The 19,912-nt window shown below is 42.0% G+C and overlaps 2 protein-coding genes across 2 annotated transcripts in view; both read left to right on the top strand.

Annotated features, from left to right (window-relative positions):
• LOC109426825 (protein encore) overlaps positions 1 to 19,912 on the top strand; it is a 739,407-nt gene that overhangs the window by 26,004 nt on the left and 693,491 nt on the right. The gene's annotated exons all lie outside the window — the stretch shown is intronic.
• On the top strand, positions 4,039 to 10,347 carry LOC134286866 (uncharacterized). The gene has a single exon (XM_062848556.1). The coding sequence runs from the start codon at positions 4,039 to 4,041 to the stop codon at positions 10,345 to 10,347; it is 6,309 nt and encodes a 2,102-aa protein (XP_062704540.1).

Below are 19,912 nucleotides of genomic sequence, written 5' to 3'. Positions count from 1 at the left end.
GAACTCGGAGGACAACAGCTAGAATCTGGATGAAGTAGCAAAAAAGCAACTTCAATGGAAGCGAAGGAAGTTAGAAAAGAACAGGAGATAAACAATATTTTTTCTTTTTTCTTTGTCTCACTTTTGACAACTTTCGCTCCAGAGACTTGGTACGATATTTTAAAGTTGGCCGTATATCAGCCGAATAATTCGCCAAAAGTGGCTTTTGAGCAGCTCTATAAGAGGATATAGAACCAATTAGCTCTGTTAGCCAGGTTCTACATTCGACTATAGAGCCGACTTAATGCCATTTTTACGGCTTAATGGTTACTTGGGTAGTGACTGTCGCGCTAATATCAGAAGCCAGAGGCAGATAATCGCCATATTCTGATTTTTCTTGAGAGGCATAATATTGTCGGGCCGCCACCAAACCGGACTTCGCACAATCAAGTCGCGACGCGACCCAACTCGCGACGTTTTTTAATCATGTCAAAAGTAGTGCGCATCCTTCCCGTTGTTGTCAGCAACACAGCGCACTAGACGCGAAACAGTTGCGACACTTGTGGACCAAGAAAATGTCAATTTTTGATTGAATGTCGGTCTTGATTCCAACCGGATGGACAATATTGTTCCTTGGATCATGTTTGTATAATCAAATACAAAATTGCTTGACATATTTTTTTATAGTTTTCGTTTTAAATTTGAGTAGTATTGTCTATCCGATTGGAATCAAGACAGACATTCAATAAAAAATTTGCCATTTTCTTGGTCCACAAGTGTCGCAACTGTTTCGCATCTAGTGCGCTGTGTTGCTGACAACAACGGGAAGGATGCGCACTACTTTCGACATGAATCAAAAAATACAATTTGTTCAATGGGGTCAATTGAACCGATGTTAAAATAAACATGCAATAATATTTGTTGTTATGTAAACTGATTTCGCCTTTGAAAACCCAAAGAACTCATATTTTTCGTTAACATTTTTCTTCAGCATTTACAGATACTAATGGCCACATGAACTGTGAACGATTTATGGTATGGATCATACGACCTGAGGTCTGACTTGTGATATTTGGCAGTTATTTGAAAAGATTGATGATAGATCTCATCAACAGCTGCCAAGCAACACATACCAGACAGACATCAGAGTGTTTGACTCTTATCATAAAATGTGCATATCATTCTGGCGGCCGTTAGTGCTCGTAAATGCTGGATATAAATGTTAGCGGGAAATATAAATTCTATGGAAAAGCGAAAACTGCTTACAAATAACAACAAATATTATTGTATTTTTATTGTAACAACGATTCATTTGACGCCATTCAATTAATTGTATTTGTATTGTAAGAACAATGAAAAAACATTAAGATATATTGTTTTCTTTTGAAAATTGCCCTAAAAATGTCTCATAAAAACACAATACATTCTATTGTTTTTCGCGAAAAAGTGTATGAAAATTTTCTCAAAATTTTATGGTTAAGATACATAACGACCACCATTTTTTATTGTAAAAGTGCCATTTACCATTCGCCGAATGGTATAGAACAATAGGGGTGATGGTAAGTGTGCCGTGTATATTACAATACGTTTAATGGTGAATATTTTTCGAAAAAATGGTGTTGTTACAATAAAATTTATCGTATTTTTATGATATTTTTTATCAATAGTGACCTTTGTCCAGTTCAAGCGTCTCTAATTATGTGCCATGTCTGTTTAGTTTATGATTGCGCCGCCTCGTCGTAAAGGTGGGCTTTTTTGCAGTTCGTAATCTAGCCATGCAAAGAATAACCTTTGGAATTTCGTGCAAACATCGAACGCCGCCGCCAGGACCAAGAAGTGAAAACGCTATAACTTGCAGTAACCTTCGTGCTTTGAAGCACACCCGGGTGGGGATTTCCTGTACGGAGTATGGGGATATCGCGCGTTTGGTCATTGTTTATTTTTAGTTCGGCATAGAATAGCATCGGAATTAATTTGCATGTAATGAGCTCTTTCACTGAAATGCATAGAGTATGAAAACAAAGCATTGTTTAAGCGATGTGGCGTAGCTTTTTGTTCTTGTTTTTCTTCGTCTTCTTGGCACGATGGCCTAACTAGGACAGGGTCTGTTTCTAAGCGAAATGTTTTATGGGCACTTTCACAGTTATCAAGATCCTAAAGATCCTGTATTTTACCGGAAATCGAATCCAGTTATGATCTGTCTGATATTGATGATTAGTTGTACGTTCACCACCTTGGCTGTGTGGGCTTCTTATTTGATTTATACCTAGTTGCACGAATATAGTTTGCTTTGATAAATTTTGTGCACTATAATAACACGCGGTTTAAATCTGAAGTAATTACTGGTACCTATGTCAGAAAGCGATAAGATTAAATTGAACTTGGCTGTAGAGTTACATCTGGAATTCAAATAGGTAAAATTTTATTTTGGAATATCTAAAACGTTCAGAAGTTTTGAACTTGGAACTACTGAAAACAAAAGGCTTTGTTAACTATTTAATTCGCTTGAACCAGAAGGCCCTAAGTCGACAGAAACGTGTTTGTTTACGGAATGTTGATGTGGCCTTTTTAATTGTTGGTCTTGATATGATACTTATACAGGGTGTTAGGTTCGTGAGTGCAAACTTTATAAAGGGTGGTAGAGGACTGTAAATGGTGAAAAAAAAGTCTACATATATGGTCAAATCTCAACCGTTACGTAGTTATTGAACTTTCGATGTTTTTGATTTTTATTGCCTTAACTGGCTATAACTTTGAAATGGTCAAACTTATTGCAGTTTTTTCACCTCTATTCGAAAGATTATTGAATTTTCTTTCAAATGGCATCTTTCAATCGGTTGGTTTAGTTAATGACTAAGTGGATCTCTGCTGAATATGGTTTTAGCTTGTCGTTTCTCCGGCATACGAGCTACGTGCCCAGCCCACCGCAGCCTGCCGTGCTTTATTCGCTTCACCATATTCATCTCTTTATATACTTGGTATAATTCGTGATTCATAAGACGCCGCCAGATGCCGTCCTCCAGTTTACCGACGTTGACCACCAGCAATCGTGTACTTGGTCATTGTGGTATTAATCGTTAGTCCAATCCTCGCAGTCCTGGCCAAAGTCTACGCTCCATACATTTTTTAAAATTTTTGTATGGATAAAAGTCTACGAGGGCGGGTTCAGAGATGACTAAATTTTGGTTTACGTGGTTTATGAACAGCCCCTATAAGTTGCCGAACTATGCTCGTGGAGTTGCCTTTGAAGTGTTCAAGCGTCGGGTGCTTAAGACCATCTTTGGCGGAAGAATGATGGACGTCGTTGAACAATGAGCTCGCTATATTCTACGGTGAACCTAGCATGCGGAAGGCTGGAAGGATATGATGGGCAAAGCATGTTATGAGAATTCCGGAACACAACACTGCAAAGCTAGTGTTATCAAGAGATCATGATGGTTCAAGAAGACCGGCAGGGCAGAATGCAAGGTTTGCGAAGCAGGTGCAGAATGTTCTGGCAAATGTTGGACGTGGCCTAGGACGGCGGGCTGTTGATTGTTCTGGCAAGGAATTGTTGATTCAGTTTTGTTGTAATAAAGATGTTATACTAAATAAATGATTGGATGTCTACTAACATATCTATTTACGCCCATCGTCCACAGGACTCTCAACTTCTTCAACTATGACACATGCTGAAAAAAAAATCCTAGCTTTGCTTTCCCGAGAAACGGATGAAGAACCCTAGTACTTATGAGGGTTCGACTGATATGTGTAATCTAGCTACTTTATCGGCGCTGCAGTCTTGGGGAATCAAAACGACTGTTTTAGATTTGTCCCGACGTTTCGACTCTGTTTCGAGTCTTCTTCAAAGGGAAAATTCTGACTAATCCTAAAGGAGAAGAAAGGAGAAAACTGAAAAATTGTAGGTAAAAATTTGTTATTCTAATAATTGAAATCGCTAAATAAATTAAAATTTTCAGCTAAAGCTGATCCCTACCAACTACGAGTTTCAGTACGGGCTGCTAAGAAAACAGTTTCAACAATTCCTTTGGAATTTTTCCACGTGGAATTTCTCGAGCAATGGCGGAAAACAATGGCTCGCAAATGCAGCGCAATTGTGTATTTTGCTCCAAACCAGACGAACATGACGACATGGTGGCATGTGACTCGTGTCAGCTCTGGCATCACTATTCTTGCGCTGATGTCGATGCCAGTGTGAAGGATCGGGACTGGCGATGCACAAACTGCGTAATGGATCGTACCGGTGCGAAACCTAAAGGGACGGCAATTCCATCGGACAATCTTGCAGTCCCGGTGAAAAAGTCCGGTGCAAAATCATCGGCCGGCAGCAAAACTAGCCGGAGGTCCAAAAAAGGGATCGGTGAGCAAAGCGTTACATCGAGCGCCCGTATGCGATTGGAGCTAGAGTTGCGAGCTGTAGAAGAACAACAGAAGATCCGCGAGGAAGAACTCGCCGCGGAGAAGGAGCTGAAGGAACTTGAACGAAAGCTCGAGGAGGAACTACGAGAGAAGGAGTTGGCGATCGAAGTAAAACGAATCGCCGAAGCGAAGGCCGCTTTGACGAAGAGGATTTCCGAAGAGCGAGAGTTTAAGATGAAGCAGATGGAAATTAGGAGACGTTCAGAGGAAGAAAAGGCGAAGCTGATTCGGCAGGCTTCCGAGTACGGCAGCAGCAGAGGCAGTTTAATCGGTACCGATGCCGATTCGAAGGATAAGGTAGAGGACTGGCTGAAGAAGTCGACGCAGCAGACAGCGGGACTCCTGAGAGAGTCCACGTCAGCAGTTGATCCTAGTCGTGGTCAAACCCAGGTACCCCTCGAACAAAATACTAACCGCCAAACAGCCAACATTAGGACCGATAGGAGCTTAGACATTCCCCCTCTAACAATGCGAAATAAAACTGTCTCCTCTTCAAAACTGCTCCCTGTACAGACATTGGTTAGTCAGGTAGAAAAAGGCCAGCAAGCTCACTCGGATGCTTTGGAAAATCGACATTTCATTGATGAGCTTGACAGACAAAATGTGGGTGGTGTTTCTGGTGACCAAGTCCATTCAGACGGTCGCAATCTGAAACTTTTGGTGGGTGGAATCGATCGTATCAGTGCATGGGAAGATCGTCAACGTGTGCGAGTTCGCGAACAGATCGAAAGTGATGGTCAACAAAATTTCGGACTCGGTGCGGGGAACACGAACGAAGTGCTGACGAGTGGTTTCGGTGGTACCAGACAACACGACAACCCAGCGCATTCCGCAGAGGATCCAAGTTCGGGATTGCGAAGATTACGCAACGATGGAGTGGCAACCGGACATCTCGGAGCGGGTACCAGCGGTAGAAGGGAACAACCAGTTCCGAGAAGCAATGAGTCAATTACTCAAGCGAGCTGCAAAGACGATCACTACTTGGATGGTCCAACAGGTCGACAGCTGGCAGCTAGACAAGTTATGGGAAAGGATTTGCCAATATTCGCCGGTAATCCAGAAGAATGGCCTATTTGGATCAGCAACTTCCGTCGGTCAACTTCAACATGCGGGTTTTCCGACGACGAAAACCTGATTAGATTACAACGCTGTTTGAAAGGTTCGGCTCTTGAAGCGGTGCGCAGCAGGCTATTGTGTCCGGCTAGTGTTCCACACGTGATTCGAACTCTGGAGATGCGATACGGTCGACCGGAAACGTTAATCCGCTCGATGACGGAGCGTGTTCGTAGATTACCTTCTCTGAAGATTCACGATCTGGAAGCAGTCATCGAATTTGGATTGGTGGTGGACAATTTGGTGCAACATCTGAAGAACGCAGGACAGCAGGCACATCTGGCTAATCCGGCCCTACTACACGATCTGGTGGGTAAATTGCCAGTTGACTACAGGCTCAAGTGGTCGGCATACAAAAGCATACAGTTCAATGTGGATCTGGATACGTTTGGGCAGTTCATGTCAACATTAGTGGAGCTGGCCTACGACGTGGCGGATGATTTCTCCGTCAACGAAAAGCAAAGGCAGAAGCCAAAGGAGCGGATTTTCGTACAGACGCACACAGAAGCCGTGTCACCGGTTAACGTTGCCGGTTCCCGTAATTTGTGGAAACCTTGTGCCATTTGCAAAGCGGAAGGACATCGGGTGGGAGAATGCAGCCTGTTCAAGTCGATGGACGTAAGCGGAAGATTGAAAGCGGTACAGCAGAGCGGTATTTGCCGATCGTGTTTGAATTTCCACGGAAAGTGGCCGTGCAAAACTGCGAAGGAATGTGGAATCAACGATTGTCGACTGAAGCATCATTCGCTGTTGCATCCTCCAGTAACAGTCCATGCTGCGGTGTCTACGAGTCATTCTAACGAGTCGATGGCGAGCGGAGGACCTTTGTTCCGGATCATACCTGTGACGCTGTATGGAAAGGACTGCGAAATGAACGTCTACGCGTTTGTGGACGAAGGGTCGAAGATAACACTGTTGGAAGACACGGTGGCGGATCAACTTGGAATTACTGGACCAACGGAACCCCTGAACTTGCAGTGGACCGGGAACATCAAGCGTAGTGAACCGCAATCGCGGCGAATCAGCACTCAGATCTCCGGCAGGGGATCACCAAAACAGTTCGAACTGACCAACGCTCGGACGGTCGGTGGATTACTGCTCCCATCCCAAACGGTGAACTACGAAGAAATGTGTGATCGATATCCTCATCTACGTGGTCTTCCTATGCAAAGCTACGAAAAGGTCTCCCCAAAGCTTTTGATTGGTCTTGACAACTTGAAGCTCACCGTGCCATTGAAAATCAGAGAAGGAAGATGGGTAGAACCGATAGCCGCTAAGAGCCGCATCGGGTGGAGCATCTACGGATGCGCGATAACACCAGCATCAACGGTCGTATGTGGGCTTCATTTTGGAGGATGGACCAATCAGGAGCAGGAGCTCAACCAACTAGTTCGCGACTACATTACGCTTGACAGCACCGGTGTAACGCATCCCACTGCGCTCCTGGAATCCGAGGAGGATAAAAGGTCTAAAATGCTGCTTGAAACAACCACCAGAAGAGTTGGCGGGGCCTTTGAGACGGGATTACTGTGGAAGTCGGACGATGTAAGGTTACCATGCAGTTACAATATGGCATACCGACGGATGTGCTCTCTGGAGAGACGACTAAAAAAGGATTCAGTACTCTTCGAAAGAGTAAGACAGCAATTCCGAGATTACGAGGTAAAACAGTACGCACGCAAGGCTACACACAAAGAACTGACCACTACTAGCCCCGACCGATGCTGGTACTTGCCGCTAGGGATAGTTGTGAACCCGAAGAAGCCGAACAAACTGAGGATAATCTGGGATGCGGCAGCTACAGTTAACGGAGTGTCCCTGAATAGTGTTTTGCTGAAAGGGCCAGACTTCCTAGCATCGCTTCCGGCAGTCATTGGAAACTTTCGCTTGTACCGGTACGCCTTGACCGGAGATATCAAGGAAATGTTTCACCGATTCTTTATCCGACCTGAAGATCGACAGTTCCAAAGGTTCCTGTTCTGGGAACAGCCAGAGCAGGAGCCGATTACCTACGTAATGGATGTAGCCGTCTTTGGGGCTGCCTGTTCACCTAGCAGTGCCCAGTATATAAAGAACCTCAACGCCAAGGATTTTGAAGCAGTTTATCCCCGAGCAGCTGAAGCCATCGTTCGCCGTCATTACGTGGACGATTATCTCGACAGTTTCGGAACAGTTGAGGAAGCGGTGAAGATTGGACGTCAGGTGAAAAGTATACACGCCGAAGGTGGGTTCGAGCTCCGGAACTTCTTGTCCAACGACCCAACGATAGCAGCAAGGGTGGGCGATACAGCACAAGAAGCAGAAAAGAGTATCTGTGTGGAAAAGGATGAACGAATCGAATCCGTACTAGGCATGAAATGGATCCCAGGTAGCGACGCGTTCACATTCACTGTTTCCCTCCGAGATAACCTCCGACATGTTCTCGATGAGTCACATGTTCCAACGAAACGTGAAGTCCTACGAACGGTTATGAGCTTTTTCGACCCGATGGGACTGATATCGTATTTCCTGATACACGGACGGATCCTGATGCAGGACATTTGGGCGACTGGTATAGACTGGGATGACGTTATATCCGAGAAAGATTGGACGCAATGGAAGAAGTGGATTGAGCTCATTCCGCAACTGGGAACTCTTCGTATTCCACGTTGCTACATTACGGCAGCGACAGAAAGCAGCTACTCCAAGTTGCAGGTCCACGTTTTCGTAGATGCAAGTCAGTCGGCTTACGCGTGTGTGGCGTATTTTCGGGTGGGAACACCTAACGGTCCAGAGATTAGTCTCGTAGCAGCCAAATCCAAAGTAGCGCCATTGAAGATGCTGACAATTCCTCGCCTCGAACTGCAAGCCGCCGTCTTAGGATCCCGTCTACTTAACAGCGTCATTGCCATGCATGCTCTCCAAGTGACGAAGCGTGTGCTATGGTCAGATTCGAATACGGTCCTGGCCTGGATTCGGTCTGATCAGCGGCGATACCATCAATTTGTTGGATTCAGGATCGGTGAAATTTTATCTACGACCGAGGTCAACGAATGGCGAAAAGTCCCAACTGGACAGAATGTAGCTGATGATGCAACGAAGTGGGGATCGGGTCCAAACATCAGCTCCAACAGCCGATGGTTCAATGGTCCTGAATTTCTTCGCCAACCTGAAGTTTTCTGGCCAGGTGGAAACGAACAGGTCGAACCCACGGAGGAAGAGTTAATAGTGTGTAACAACGTTCACGACATCGAGATACCGTCAATTGTGGACATAGCAAGGTTCAGCAAATGGGAGAAATTACACCGCACTACAGCGTACGTACATCGGTTTGTTCAGAATCTTCAACGATCTCGGCGTAATGAAGAGCGTTTGCTAGGAAGCTTGACGCGGGATGAATTGGTGTTGGCGGAGCAGTGGTTGTGGAAATTAGCGCAAACGCATACTTTTTCAGAGGAAATCCAGCTGCTGGAGAAAACGAGAGGAAAGCCAGAGGGTATCCACAAAGCTCTACAGAAGTCAAGCGCACTATACAAGATGTGGCCGTTTCTGGACGAAGCGGGCGTATTGCGGAAGCGAGGTCGACTAGGGAATGCCGAGTGGATGTCATACCAAACCAAGTTTCCAGTGATTCTTCCGCGACAACATCACATCACTTTTCTTCTGGTAGACTACTATCACCGTAGATTCCGTCACTGCAATCGAGAGACAATTGTTAACGAGATGCGACAACTATACGAGATCCCAAGGCTCCGTTCCGTAGTGTTCAACGTGGCGGTGGAATGCATGACGTGCAAGATTCGCCGTGTCACTCCTAGACCACCACCCATGGCACCATTGCCGAAGGTTCGAGTGACCCCATATGTGCGACCTTTTACTTTTGTCGGCGTAGACTATTTTGGCCCTGTTATGGTAAAGGTGGGACGCAGCATCGTTAAGAGGTGGATAGGCCTTTTCACCTGCCTAACAATTCGGGCAGTACACCTCGAAGTTGTTCACAGTCTTTCAAAAGAGTCATGCGTTATGGCAGTCAGAAGATTCATTTCGAGACGGGGAGCTCCAGCAGAAATCTTCAGTGATAATGGCACAAATTTTGTCGGTGCAAGCAATCAGCTAAAGCAGGAAATCGAGCAATTAGACCAACATCTGGCGTCTACCTTCACCAACACCACAACCCGGTGGTCTTTCAATCCTCCCGGAGCTCCTCACATGGGTGGAGCATGGGAGCGGATGGTCCGGTCTGTGAAGGTAGCAATCGGAGATTTACTAAATGCGCAGCGACGACCGGATGATGAGGTTTTGGAGACGGTCATGGTCGAAGCAGAAGCCATGATAAACTCGCGTCCGCTAACGTACATACCATTAGAGTCGGCGGATGAGGAGTCCCTTACTCCAAACCACTTTATTCTGGGTAGTTCGAGTGGAGTGAAACAGATGCCAGTCATGCCAACAGATTACCAAGCGACACTGAGAAGTGGATGGAAACTCGCACAACACTTGTCGGACATTTTGTGGAGAAGATGGATAATGGAATACTTGCCGGTAATATCCAGACGGTCGAAGTGGTTCGATGAAGTGAAGGAGGTGGAAGTAGGAGATCTGGTGTTGGTCGTGGACGGTGCAATGCGGAACCAGTGGATAAGAGGAAGAGTGGACAAGGTCGTAGCAGGACAGGATGGTAAGGTTCGACAAGTCTGGGTTCGAACAGGAAGCGGCGTGCTGAGGAGACCAGTGGTAAAAGTAGCTGTACTCGACGTCGTAGACAGTGGAAAACCGGAAGTTAGCCACAACGGTTTACGGGTGGGGGAATGTGACGACGAGTACCCCTCGGCGAGCTACCACCAGGAATTACAATAGGGTATGCGGTGGTGTCAATTGCTACACAAGTCGAATGTCACTGCGTTGAGTGTCAAATATCGATGACGAAGCAAACTGATAGAGATTGAACGATTAAAGAAAGTCTGTTGTTTTGATAGCATCTTTATTAATTTTATATCCTAAATAATTTGTAAAATCTAGTTAAAACTGAATTCCTTAAACCTAGAGTGAGTATGGATTGTAACTTAAATTGAATAATTGATTGCTAATTAGCTAAATATACTTAGTTCTACAGGGCTAATTGTATTGTAAGAATCCACAAACCTAAAGGAGAAGAAAGGAGAAAACTGAAAAATTGTAGGTAAAAATTTGTTATTCTAATAATTGAAATCGCTAAATAAATTAAAATTTTCAGCTAAAGCTGATCCCTACCAACTACGAGTTTCAGTACGGGCTGCTAAGAAAACAGTTTCAACAATTCCTTTAGAATTTTTCATAGCTTATTTGTGTCTAGGAAAACTAATCCTAATCCCTTTGAAGAAGACTCGAAACAGAGTCGAAACGTCGGGACAAATCTAAAACAGTCGTTTTGATTCCCCAAGACTGCAGCGCCGATAAAGTAGCTAGAAGAACCCTAGAGCTGTTTGAATGATTACCGTAAAGGAACAAACTTAATAGCCGTTTCCATCACGAGAAACGAACTTAAAGGCGATTAAATTCAAAATTCTCTGTTCCTCGAACTAAGCTTTATACCTACTTCTATACACATCACCACTGACTGGATGGAACAACACGTGTCGTTTTCCTTTCAGTTTGGGTTTTCCCTGGTAAGTCCCGGTCTCACAAATCATACCATCAGAAACACTGACATAGGCAAGTTCAGGGTTGGCCAAAGGGGGTGAAAAATGTGTTCCGAAAAAAATGTATTTACACATACCCTTCGACCCACAAATTCAGACATATCAAATAAGTCCTTTTTCAATTTGTGCGCCACTGACCTCAAACGGCAAACAAGCAAGTAGTCAATAGTAGGTACGAGCAAGTTTGAGGTTAGGCTAGAGTGCAATTTTTCGCACGATTTGCCGCATACCGATCGCGTGAGTCGTTGCCATAGCATAATGGAAGGAAAAAAAAAAACTTTCCCCAGGTAGTTTTCCGCTTCTAGGAAAATCCCGCTTTGTGCGGTAATTGTATGGGGATATTTCCACCTGGAAGTCAATCTAGCGGAATGAAGTAAAATTGTATTTTTAACCTTGCGGATGGTTGAAAGGGAAGCGAGCGAAAAACAACAGTTTACATGGGGGAGAAAGCACAAAGCAATTGCACAAAATGTTGAAATTACTTTAAGGTTATGGCTGTTGTGAGGTGCGAAAAGTTGCCAAATGGGAGTTGGAACAAGTCCCTTCCTCCATTAGAGCCAGACAAACTGATGGCTATCAAAACGACGATGTTGATGTAACACGGCACGGTGGTCCACGTGGCACATTATAACACAATGGGATTGGTGCGGTGAGCTTTTAATGTAAAGAATGTTTATTAGCTCCTTTCGTGATTTGTGCACTTCCTGCGACCGGCTGGTGAATCCTTACATCCATGATACTGTAAGTAGATTGATGACGATGGTGGCGGCACTGTGCTGTGCTGGCTGTTTTGACTCACACGGTCACGATGAGCTCGCTCAAACCGGTGGTGATGGTGTATCCTTTCGCGTGTTTTCCTTAGACATGGCTTGTTACGGGGGAAGAAGAACATAATCGCCCCGGTCGGCCAACCTTGAATTGCTCGGAAGGATACGTTATTAGAAGATATACGACGACTAAGGTTCAGGCCGAGTGGCGGCAAACTGGCGATGATGATCATGATGATGATGATGGTCGTTCAGAAACGAGGGAAGTTTCTGTAAACGATTGCGGATTCGGCGTCGCCGAAACTTGTTCTAGCTGGTTAGATTTGATAGTCATCGTCACGGTCGAAAAGCGTGACCATCACTATAAATTCGCCTCTAATGAATTGGACTTGCGTCTGGACAAGATACTGGTCAGATTTACGATGTTGGGAGAGGAAATAAATTGGTCGTAGCTTTGACCTAAGTAATGGGTTATAAAAAGGTGATTCGTCAGCATACTTCAGCCAACACATTTCTAGTTGATTCCTTCGAAAACCATTACATTCGAAGTCCAGTAGTCGTCTTTTTGCGATATCTGGGAGATTCTTCAGAAGATTGAACTTTATCATATCGCGTCCCGGAGCTGAATTGTTTGATGAAAGAAGAGCCATAGAGAACTCCAGCATGGAGAATGGTCTGTCCAGAGAGCCGTCCCCTGAGGAAATTTCCCAAGAGAGCGGTTTAGCTGAGACCGAGTCTGGGCAGACCTTTTTTGCGAAGTTGAATATCCAGCGGTTGGAGTATTCGTCACTCTCATTATAGGATAAGCGATTTCGCATGTTGCGAGCCACTCTCCAAAGCGTTGTTATCGAAGTTTCTCTTAAGCGACTCTCAATGAAATGTCGCCAATAACTACGTTTTTTTGCTTTCAGCAGGTTTTTCCGCTGCCTTTCAAGCTTAACGTACTCTTGATAAAGATCTGAAGTACCATGCCTACGAAAAGCTTTGAAAGCAGCAGATTTTTATGATATAACTGGGTGCAATTATCATCCCTGCCTAATGTGGCTGGTCTTCTTTTGAAGGTTGCACTTGGAACACACCGTTTTTGTGATTCTAATGCACTCTTGTGTATCAGCTCAGACAGGAATCGATACTCATCCAAAGGTGGGAGGGGATTGAATGATTCGATGCCAAAAGATATCGCTTCTGCATATTTTTGCCAATCGATATTCCTTGTGAGGTCAAAAGGAACCTGAATTGGTTGGTCTGACCTTTCACTATTATGCTTTATGGTGGTTATAATGGGCAAGTGATCATTACCGTGAGGATCCTCGATTACCTTTTACATAGGCTGGCCAGATTTGTCCCGTTTAAATACGGGACACAGTTTGAAAACTAAACAAAAAGGAAATAAATGTTCAAAAACAGAACTGAATGTTGATATCAATGCCTTTTCAGCCATAATGAATGAATAATTCGATCAAAAACATAAACAATGTTGCAGTGATGAGTATTTAAAAATTTATGTGTCCCGTTAAATACGGGACGGATGGTCAGCCTACTTTTACAAGCAATCGAATGATAGTGAACTTGATCTCAGTGATAGGTCAAGACGACTTTCTTTGCCGTCAGATGCAATACGTGTCACTTCACCTGTATTTAAAATGTTCAAATTGAAATCGTCGCACAAATCATAGAAAATGGCGGCTCTATTATCGTCATATGGTTCGCCCCACCCAGTACCATGTGAGTTCATATCACCCAGAATAACCCAAAAAACTGGATGTGATAGTGAAGAAACTGCATTCCAAAGATGTCGGCAGTTAATTGAAATTCTTGGAGGTATGTAAACGAAAGTTACACAAAGTTCTTTACCTTTTACGTTTATTTGGCAAGCGACGATTTCTACGCCAGTATAAGTCACGATTGGACTTTTATAAAATGAGTAATGAGATCCCCAAAAGAACTCCCCCATAATGGTCATCTCGATCCTGGCGTATAATGCTGAAATCGTGGAAGTTGAGTTCATCTTCAGAAGAAAGCCATGTTTCATAAAGGGCAAGTATATCACAGTCAGAGTTGTGAATCAAAAACTTAAACAGGTCTAATTTAGGTTTTAGACTATGACAGTTCCACTGTAGCACAGTGATCATATCTTGGTTCTCACTTGATGAATTATCCATCGAAAGATATGATCGAAGCAAGTAGGGGTCATGATTGTGTCAGATTCTGAAGATATTCTTCTACTGTAGGTATAAATATATCAATAATGCCTCTAAATATTTCTGGAAGACCGAAGGCATCATATAAGCGATCCACGAGCATCCTAAACGTAAACAGTCCTCGCTTGGGTTTAGGAGGCTTGCTTGAACTGCGAGGAACTTTAGTAGCTTTTTTTTTTGCTACCTTGTCGAATATTTCTCTTTGAAGTGTATTTAACAGGCAGAGACGGGGGCGACAGGTTCTTGCTACAACATGGATCTAAAGCGCAGTTTCGAGTTCAAAAGGAATCGCTCAAGAAACTTCTTGAACGATTCCTGGCAGAAACTTTCTACGGTGACTGCCATTTGAATTGTCATTTCTTCGCAACTGCGTACTTCGATGGAAGAAAAACGGTTTCTTGGGCGATTCAGGCAAGGAATTTCCCATGCATCAAGATAGGCCGAGAAATTCCTTCTGAACTGCAAACAGCCCTTAAAACTAAAGGAACCTGATTCTTCGGAGTTTTTAAATTTACCCCGCCTCCTTTGACATTAGGCAAACTTTTGAGGGAAGACTTCAAAAAGACCTTACGGCGCAATACCGGGGAAGATCCCGACTTCGTTTTTCCAGGTGCGTGTACTTCCAAAAGCGATGCACCCTCATCAGTTTCGCCATCGTCCTGATCATCAGAAGGCAACATGGTAGCGGACGAGTTTTTAGATTTAACCATTTCCGCATGAGTCTGTTTGGAGCGCCTAACAATAGAGCGACTCTCATTTTGAATGCGTCTTTTGTAAGCCGGGCATTCACGCACGAGTGTGGATCTCCGCCACAGTAGCTACATTTTTCCGCTTCCTGTGTGCAAGAGTCTTATAAATGAGCTTTGGTTGCATTTGCCACAATGAGGCTTGTTGTCGCAAAAGCTAGCACTGACCAAATTGCTTGCATTTGGTACAATTAAAAACCTTTGGCCTAAAAAGACGCACTGGGTAAAAACCACCATCGATTACAACAAATTCCGGGAGGACGCAACCTGAAAAAGTCACTCGAAGAAACGGTGAAGGCGAGTACACTTTTTTATTCCCTTCCATGGAAGCCGTAGATAAGCGTTTACAGTCTAGGATAGTCACATCGGGGATTGACCTATTTTTGAAACGACGAAAGCCGGTCTTGATGTCCTCACATGTCAGCGTTTCGTCGAGGATCTTCCCCTCCACCTCCACTTCTCGTGCTGGCACATAGACCGCGTATTCAACAGTAAACGCTTCGTGTTGAGCAATTTCATTTGCAGGTTTGTAGCTAGGTGTGGTAACACGCAGCTTGGATGCTTTCACTTGGTGAATAATGGCCCCAGGATACTTACGCGATTGAAAATCTTACCTAATACTTTTGCAAATAGCATGTGCTTCTTATATATACCTTCAGCAGCGGTGTCCAACACTGTCAAAGATGCATGTTCCTAAACGAGACTTACAATAATGTTATTAATAAATTGTCTACTATGTCTTTCCATCACCACGGTATAAAGCAAATGGAAGATCAACTACCTTTCTTGATCTCTCGGTAGATCGGACTGCCAATGGACTAGGATGAATCCCCTACACTTGGTCTTTTGTAATGCAGACTGAAACATTGACTGAAGATTTACTTCCTTCATCTCATGATAGACTGGATTGCCAAATGGACTGAGACCACTGTGACAAATCTCCTACATTTGGTCTTTTATTGCAGACTGAAACATCCCGTTTCCTTTGCATTTCCTTTTTGTCATACATAGACTGAATCTGAGTTCCTGTATCTGGTGGAAGACTGGATTTGGGACAAATTGATTAAGATCACTCTTTAATTATTTGGTCTTCAGTGGACTGGAGTCCTTTTCTCCAAATAGCCTTGGATAAATGCATCTCCTTTTTTTTGGTTCAGAAACGGACTAGAACTTTCATGAAGTTCCACTTTTTTTTTAATTAGGCTGAAGTCCTATAATTCCTTTAGGTGGACTAAAACCTTTCATGAGACCGTCACATTGATTATAAATAAACTAAGATTTTTTTTCATTGTTCACCTCCAAATAGACTAGGATAAGTATATCCCCTATATTTGGATGCAAAAGGAACTTCCTGCGTAACGTTAACGTTTCTGTAAACTTACTATTTGTCCGTAACGTGCCCTGCAGTACATGGACCAATTTGAACATCTGTTTTTTCTTCAACCTCCTTGAACAAATTCCAAACCAAACACTGACTCAACATGTTACACAATACTACACATACGTGATTTTTCACTTTGTATGTGTCTTTGGGCAGTTCTCATTTGATTTTTTTATTTGAGAAATACCTAAAAAATCAAATTTTATCATGTAATGAGTCGTGAATAACTTTAGTGTGAAGAATTATCCCAAGTTAAAATTCACGAATAAAAAGAAAAACAAAAATGAATAGAAAAACACGCCATGCTATCTTCGGCAAAGTTTTTCCTCATAAAATTTCCTATCTTTTTATGGAAGTTGTTTTATACATATTAGCATTAGGTTATAGTTATTTATGTAATGAGTTGCAAAAAGTAGATTTTTTCAGCACGAGTCGTACATTTATCCAACGAGGCTTGCCGAGTTTAATAAATACGAAAAGTGCTGAAAAAATCGAGTTTTGCAACGAGTTCCATACAAAATTTTATGCAATGTTTTTTTTCATAATGCAACCCATTTGAGTTGCATAATATTCAAATTGCAACTCAAATGAGTTGCATTATGAACATTATACAACTATTTTTCATTATGCAACTCATTTCAGTTGCATTATGAACCAGTTCGGAAAAATTGGTCATTATTACACCAAAATGAGTTATATAAAATTCAAATTATGATACTGAATTGCATAAAGGTACTTTTTATGATGGATGAAATGCAAAGTATATCGAAAAATGACAAATTTTAGTAAATTAAAAAAATCAGTATCAAAAAGCTACCTGTAAAACATGTCGTTTCTCAAGTAGTTTGTATCTAAATCAAGCTGTAAAAAATATAAAAATGGTGGGTATTGCCAATTTTTGTACGGTAAATAATATTTGTATGAAGAGTTTACGAAAAATGGCCATTTTTCAAAAATTTCGCCAGGGCGACCCCTAAAAGTCATTTATAAATGTTGCCGTCATTCATTTCATTTACAGGTCGGACTCGATTATCCGGGTTACTCCAAAATTATTTCACCCCGGATAATCGAATCACCCGGATAATCGAGCCATGCTTCTTTTCTTTTATTTTTGATGTTCTTCAATCAAAAACTGTTCGTTAAACATAGGAGCTAACATATATGACGTTGAAGTGGCTAAATTTAACGTATAATATTATTATAATCATGTTTTTTTTAATTAAATTTTAGTTGAAAAATGTGAAAAAATAAAAACAATTTTCAAATGATGATGATGATGATGATTGAAGTGTACCCACCATCATCACAAGAATTACCTATGGCTGCAGAATCACTCCGGGAGGGAATGATCTACCTGATGGTTTGATGTAGCAGGGTGAGTTAAAATTGATAAATTCCTTCGGTAGTCAACATAAAGTTGCTATCTCATGACAAAAGTCTGGCTACTCCACGAACTTAAGTCCGGGCATCAGTTCATTTAACTCCCTTAGGCTACCCCCTTGTGTGTGTGTGTAAACCCCGTCATATGAATATAAAAATTGTAATATATTATAATACAAAAACAATGGAATGTTAAATAAGATAACTATTAATTGATATATCTACCCAATCAATACAAACACTGTTGGTTTAAGCTTTAATAAAGTTGGCCGATTACAAATAGCAAAACAAATTACAGTCTGCACCAAGTATTAAATGAGTGAATTTTACTAATCAATAACAACACTGGAGAATCATGCAAATCAATCATAAAAGCAATAATTTTGTTATTTTATAACAGCACCTAAGTTTGCCGAATAAGTGTAAAATTCAACACGGAATAATGCATAATTTTCGGCCCATATTTGGGTTGGCAGCGGTCAGAGAGATCACCGACGCAGACTACATTGTCAAGAAAGATTTGCGTTAGCAGTTGTGCATTGCGCCGTAGACGATGGCAAGAGAAAAGCTTGTTATGGGCAAGTTGTTATTGAATTTCAGGACGCCCAGGACGCCTGAAGAGTATGGCTTTCACAATGTAGACAAACCAAGTGACTAAGTTGGCGCAATCCGACTCCTCGGCCCAATTTATGTGGCCAAAAAGATTTAATAAATTAGTGCGCAACGTCGAGGAACATCAACCCAATCGTCTCCATAGATTGAGAAGGCCAGTCTCTTGCAAAAGGTAAAACATTGTGTACCAGCAAATTCAACACACTGTTCAGCATGAAACGGACTTACTAACTGTGCAAATCATGATTACCCTTCCCTTTTAGCCTTGTCTTGCAGCCAGTATTTCCTTTAGTTACTTTTTCCGATCGAAATGCACTATCGGCCGACGTGAATTCTCAGAGGTGACAACATCTTTCCTGCAGACGATAAACAGCACCAAAACGCCCGCTTTGGTCATTCGATGAAGGGTTCATACAGCAAAGGTCTTCTCCTGATCTTCATTCAGCAATAGGTACATTCCACATTGGTCGGGCTCCATACAAAGGGGCGGCCAAAACTCTCAAAAAACGAAATTCATATTTTTAAACTTTATTTCACCTTATAACAAAGTTAATGTATTGTAGTTTTATGATTCTTAATTAAAAGCATACCAGCTTTTGTATTTTAACGACATTTTCACCGCCAAAGTGGCCTAAGTCATAAAATTGAAAAATAAACCATTCGAAAAAAGTAAAATAATAATATTTTGAGAATGAAATATATGTTTTATGTTATCCAGCATATGAAAGCTTGTTGTTGGACTGTTTGAATGCACGTATGGTGCAAAATTAATGTGTCACAAAACTTTTCAAATTTTCATATATTGTACCTTACGATTTTTGGTAATTTTTAAGTTAGAAAACGATTCTTGTCGTCACGTGTCACCGGAATTTCGAATAGTACATCTTAAACATCATGCTAAGGGCTGCATAAAAACGTTTAAATATTTTGCAGAAATTTGCTGTTTTTCAAATTAGAGCTATTTAAAAAAGTCATGTTTTTTCATATATTTTACGTTATTTTTCCATTTGTGACTGAAATAAAATTCGTCTTCCCACATTTTTCACACGATTTGAACAAACTTGATTGGATTTGATCGAAAGTTGATCATTTAATTAAATTCAAATTGATTTTCTAACAAAAAACGCAAACAATGTGGGGTTTACTGATTTTTACCGTTTTTGAAAATATTGAGGTAACGTAATTTTTGAATACCCCTTTTTAAACACTAAAATTACGATATAACATATCTAGACAACCTATAACTTCGATTAAACACATAAAAAGAGTTTTGGCCGAACTTTATTTTTTTCCGACCATTGTGCATTCACTTGAAATTTCAACTTGAGCTTGAAAAAATAAAAAAAAATTCAAATAGGCTAAAACTTATTTAAGGATATTGTATTTGATGTTTATCACATTTTTGACATATTGTGATCTAAAAATTTGTAAACAAAGCAAACACAAACTTTTCCCCGCATAATCGAGCCATTTTTGCCGGATAATCGAGCCCCGGATAATCGTGCCCCCGGTTAATTGAATCCCTGGATAATCGAGTCCGACCTGTATTTAGTTAACATCAAATTCATGATAACTGAATCAACAGTTTGCCGCCATAATACTCGATTTGCAGCTGCAGCTCTCCAACGTCAGTCACGCCCAACACTCGCCAGATCAC

This window comes from Aedes albopictus, chromosome 2, assembly GCF_035046485.1.
Source record: "Aedes albopictus strain Foshan chromosome 2, AalbF5, whole genome shotgun sequence".
Lineage (NCBI taxonomy): Eukaryota > Metazoa > Arthropoda > Insecta > Diptera > Culicidae > Aedes > Aedes albopictus.
Note: the sequence above shows the minus strand (reverse complement) of the source record. Positions and strands in the feature narration are given on the sequence as shown.

Coding starts and splice junctions, on each gene's coding strand:
- LOC134286866 (XM_062848556.1), top strand. CDS start 4,039: ATGGCGGAAAACAATGGCTCGCAAATGCAGCGCAATTGTGTATTTTGC.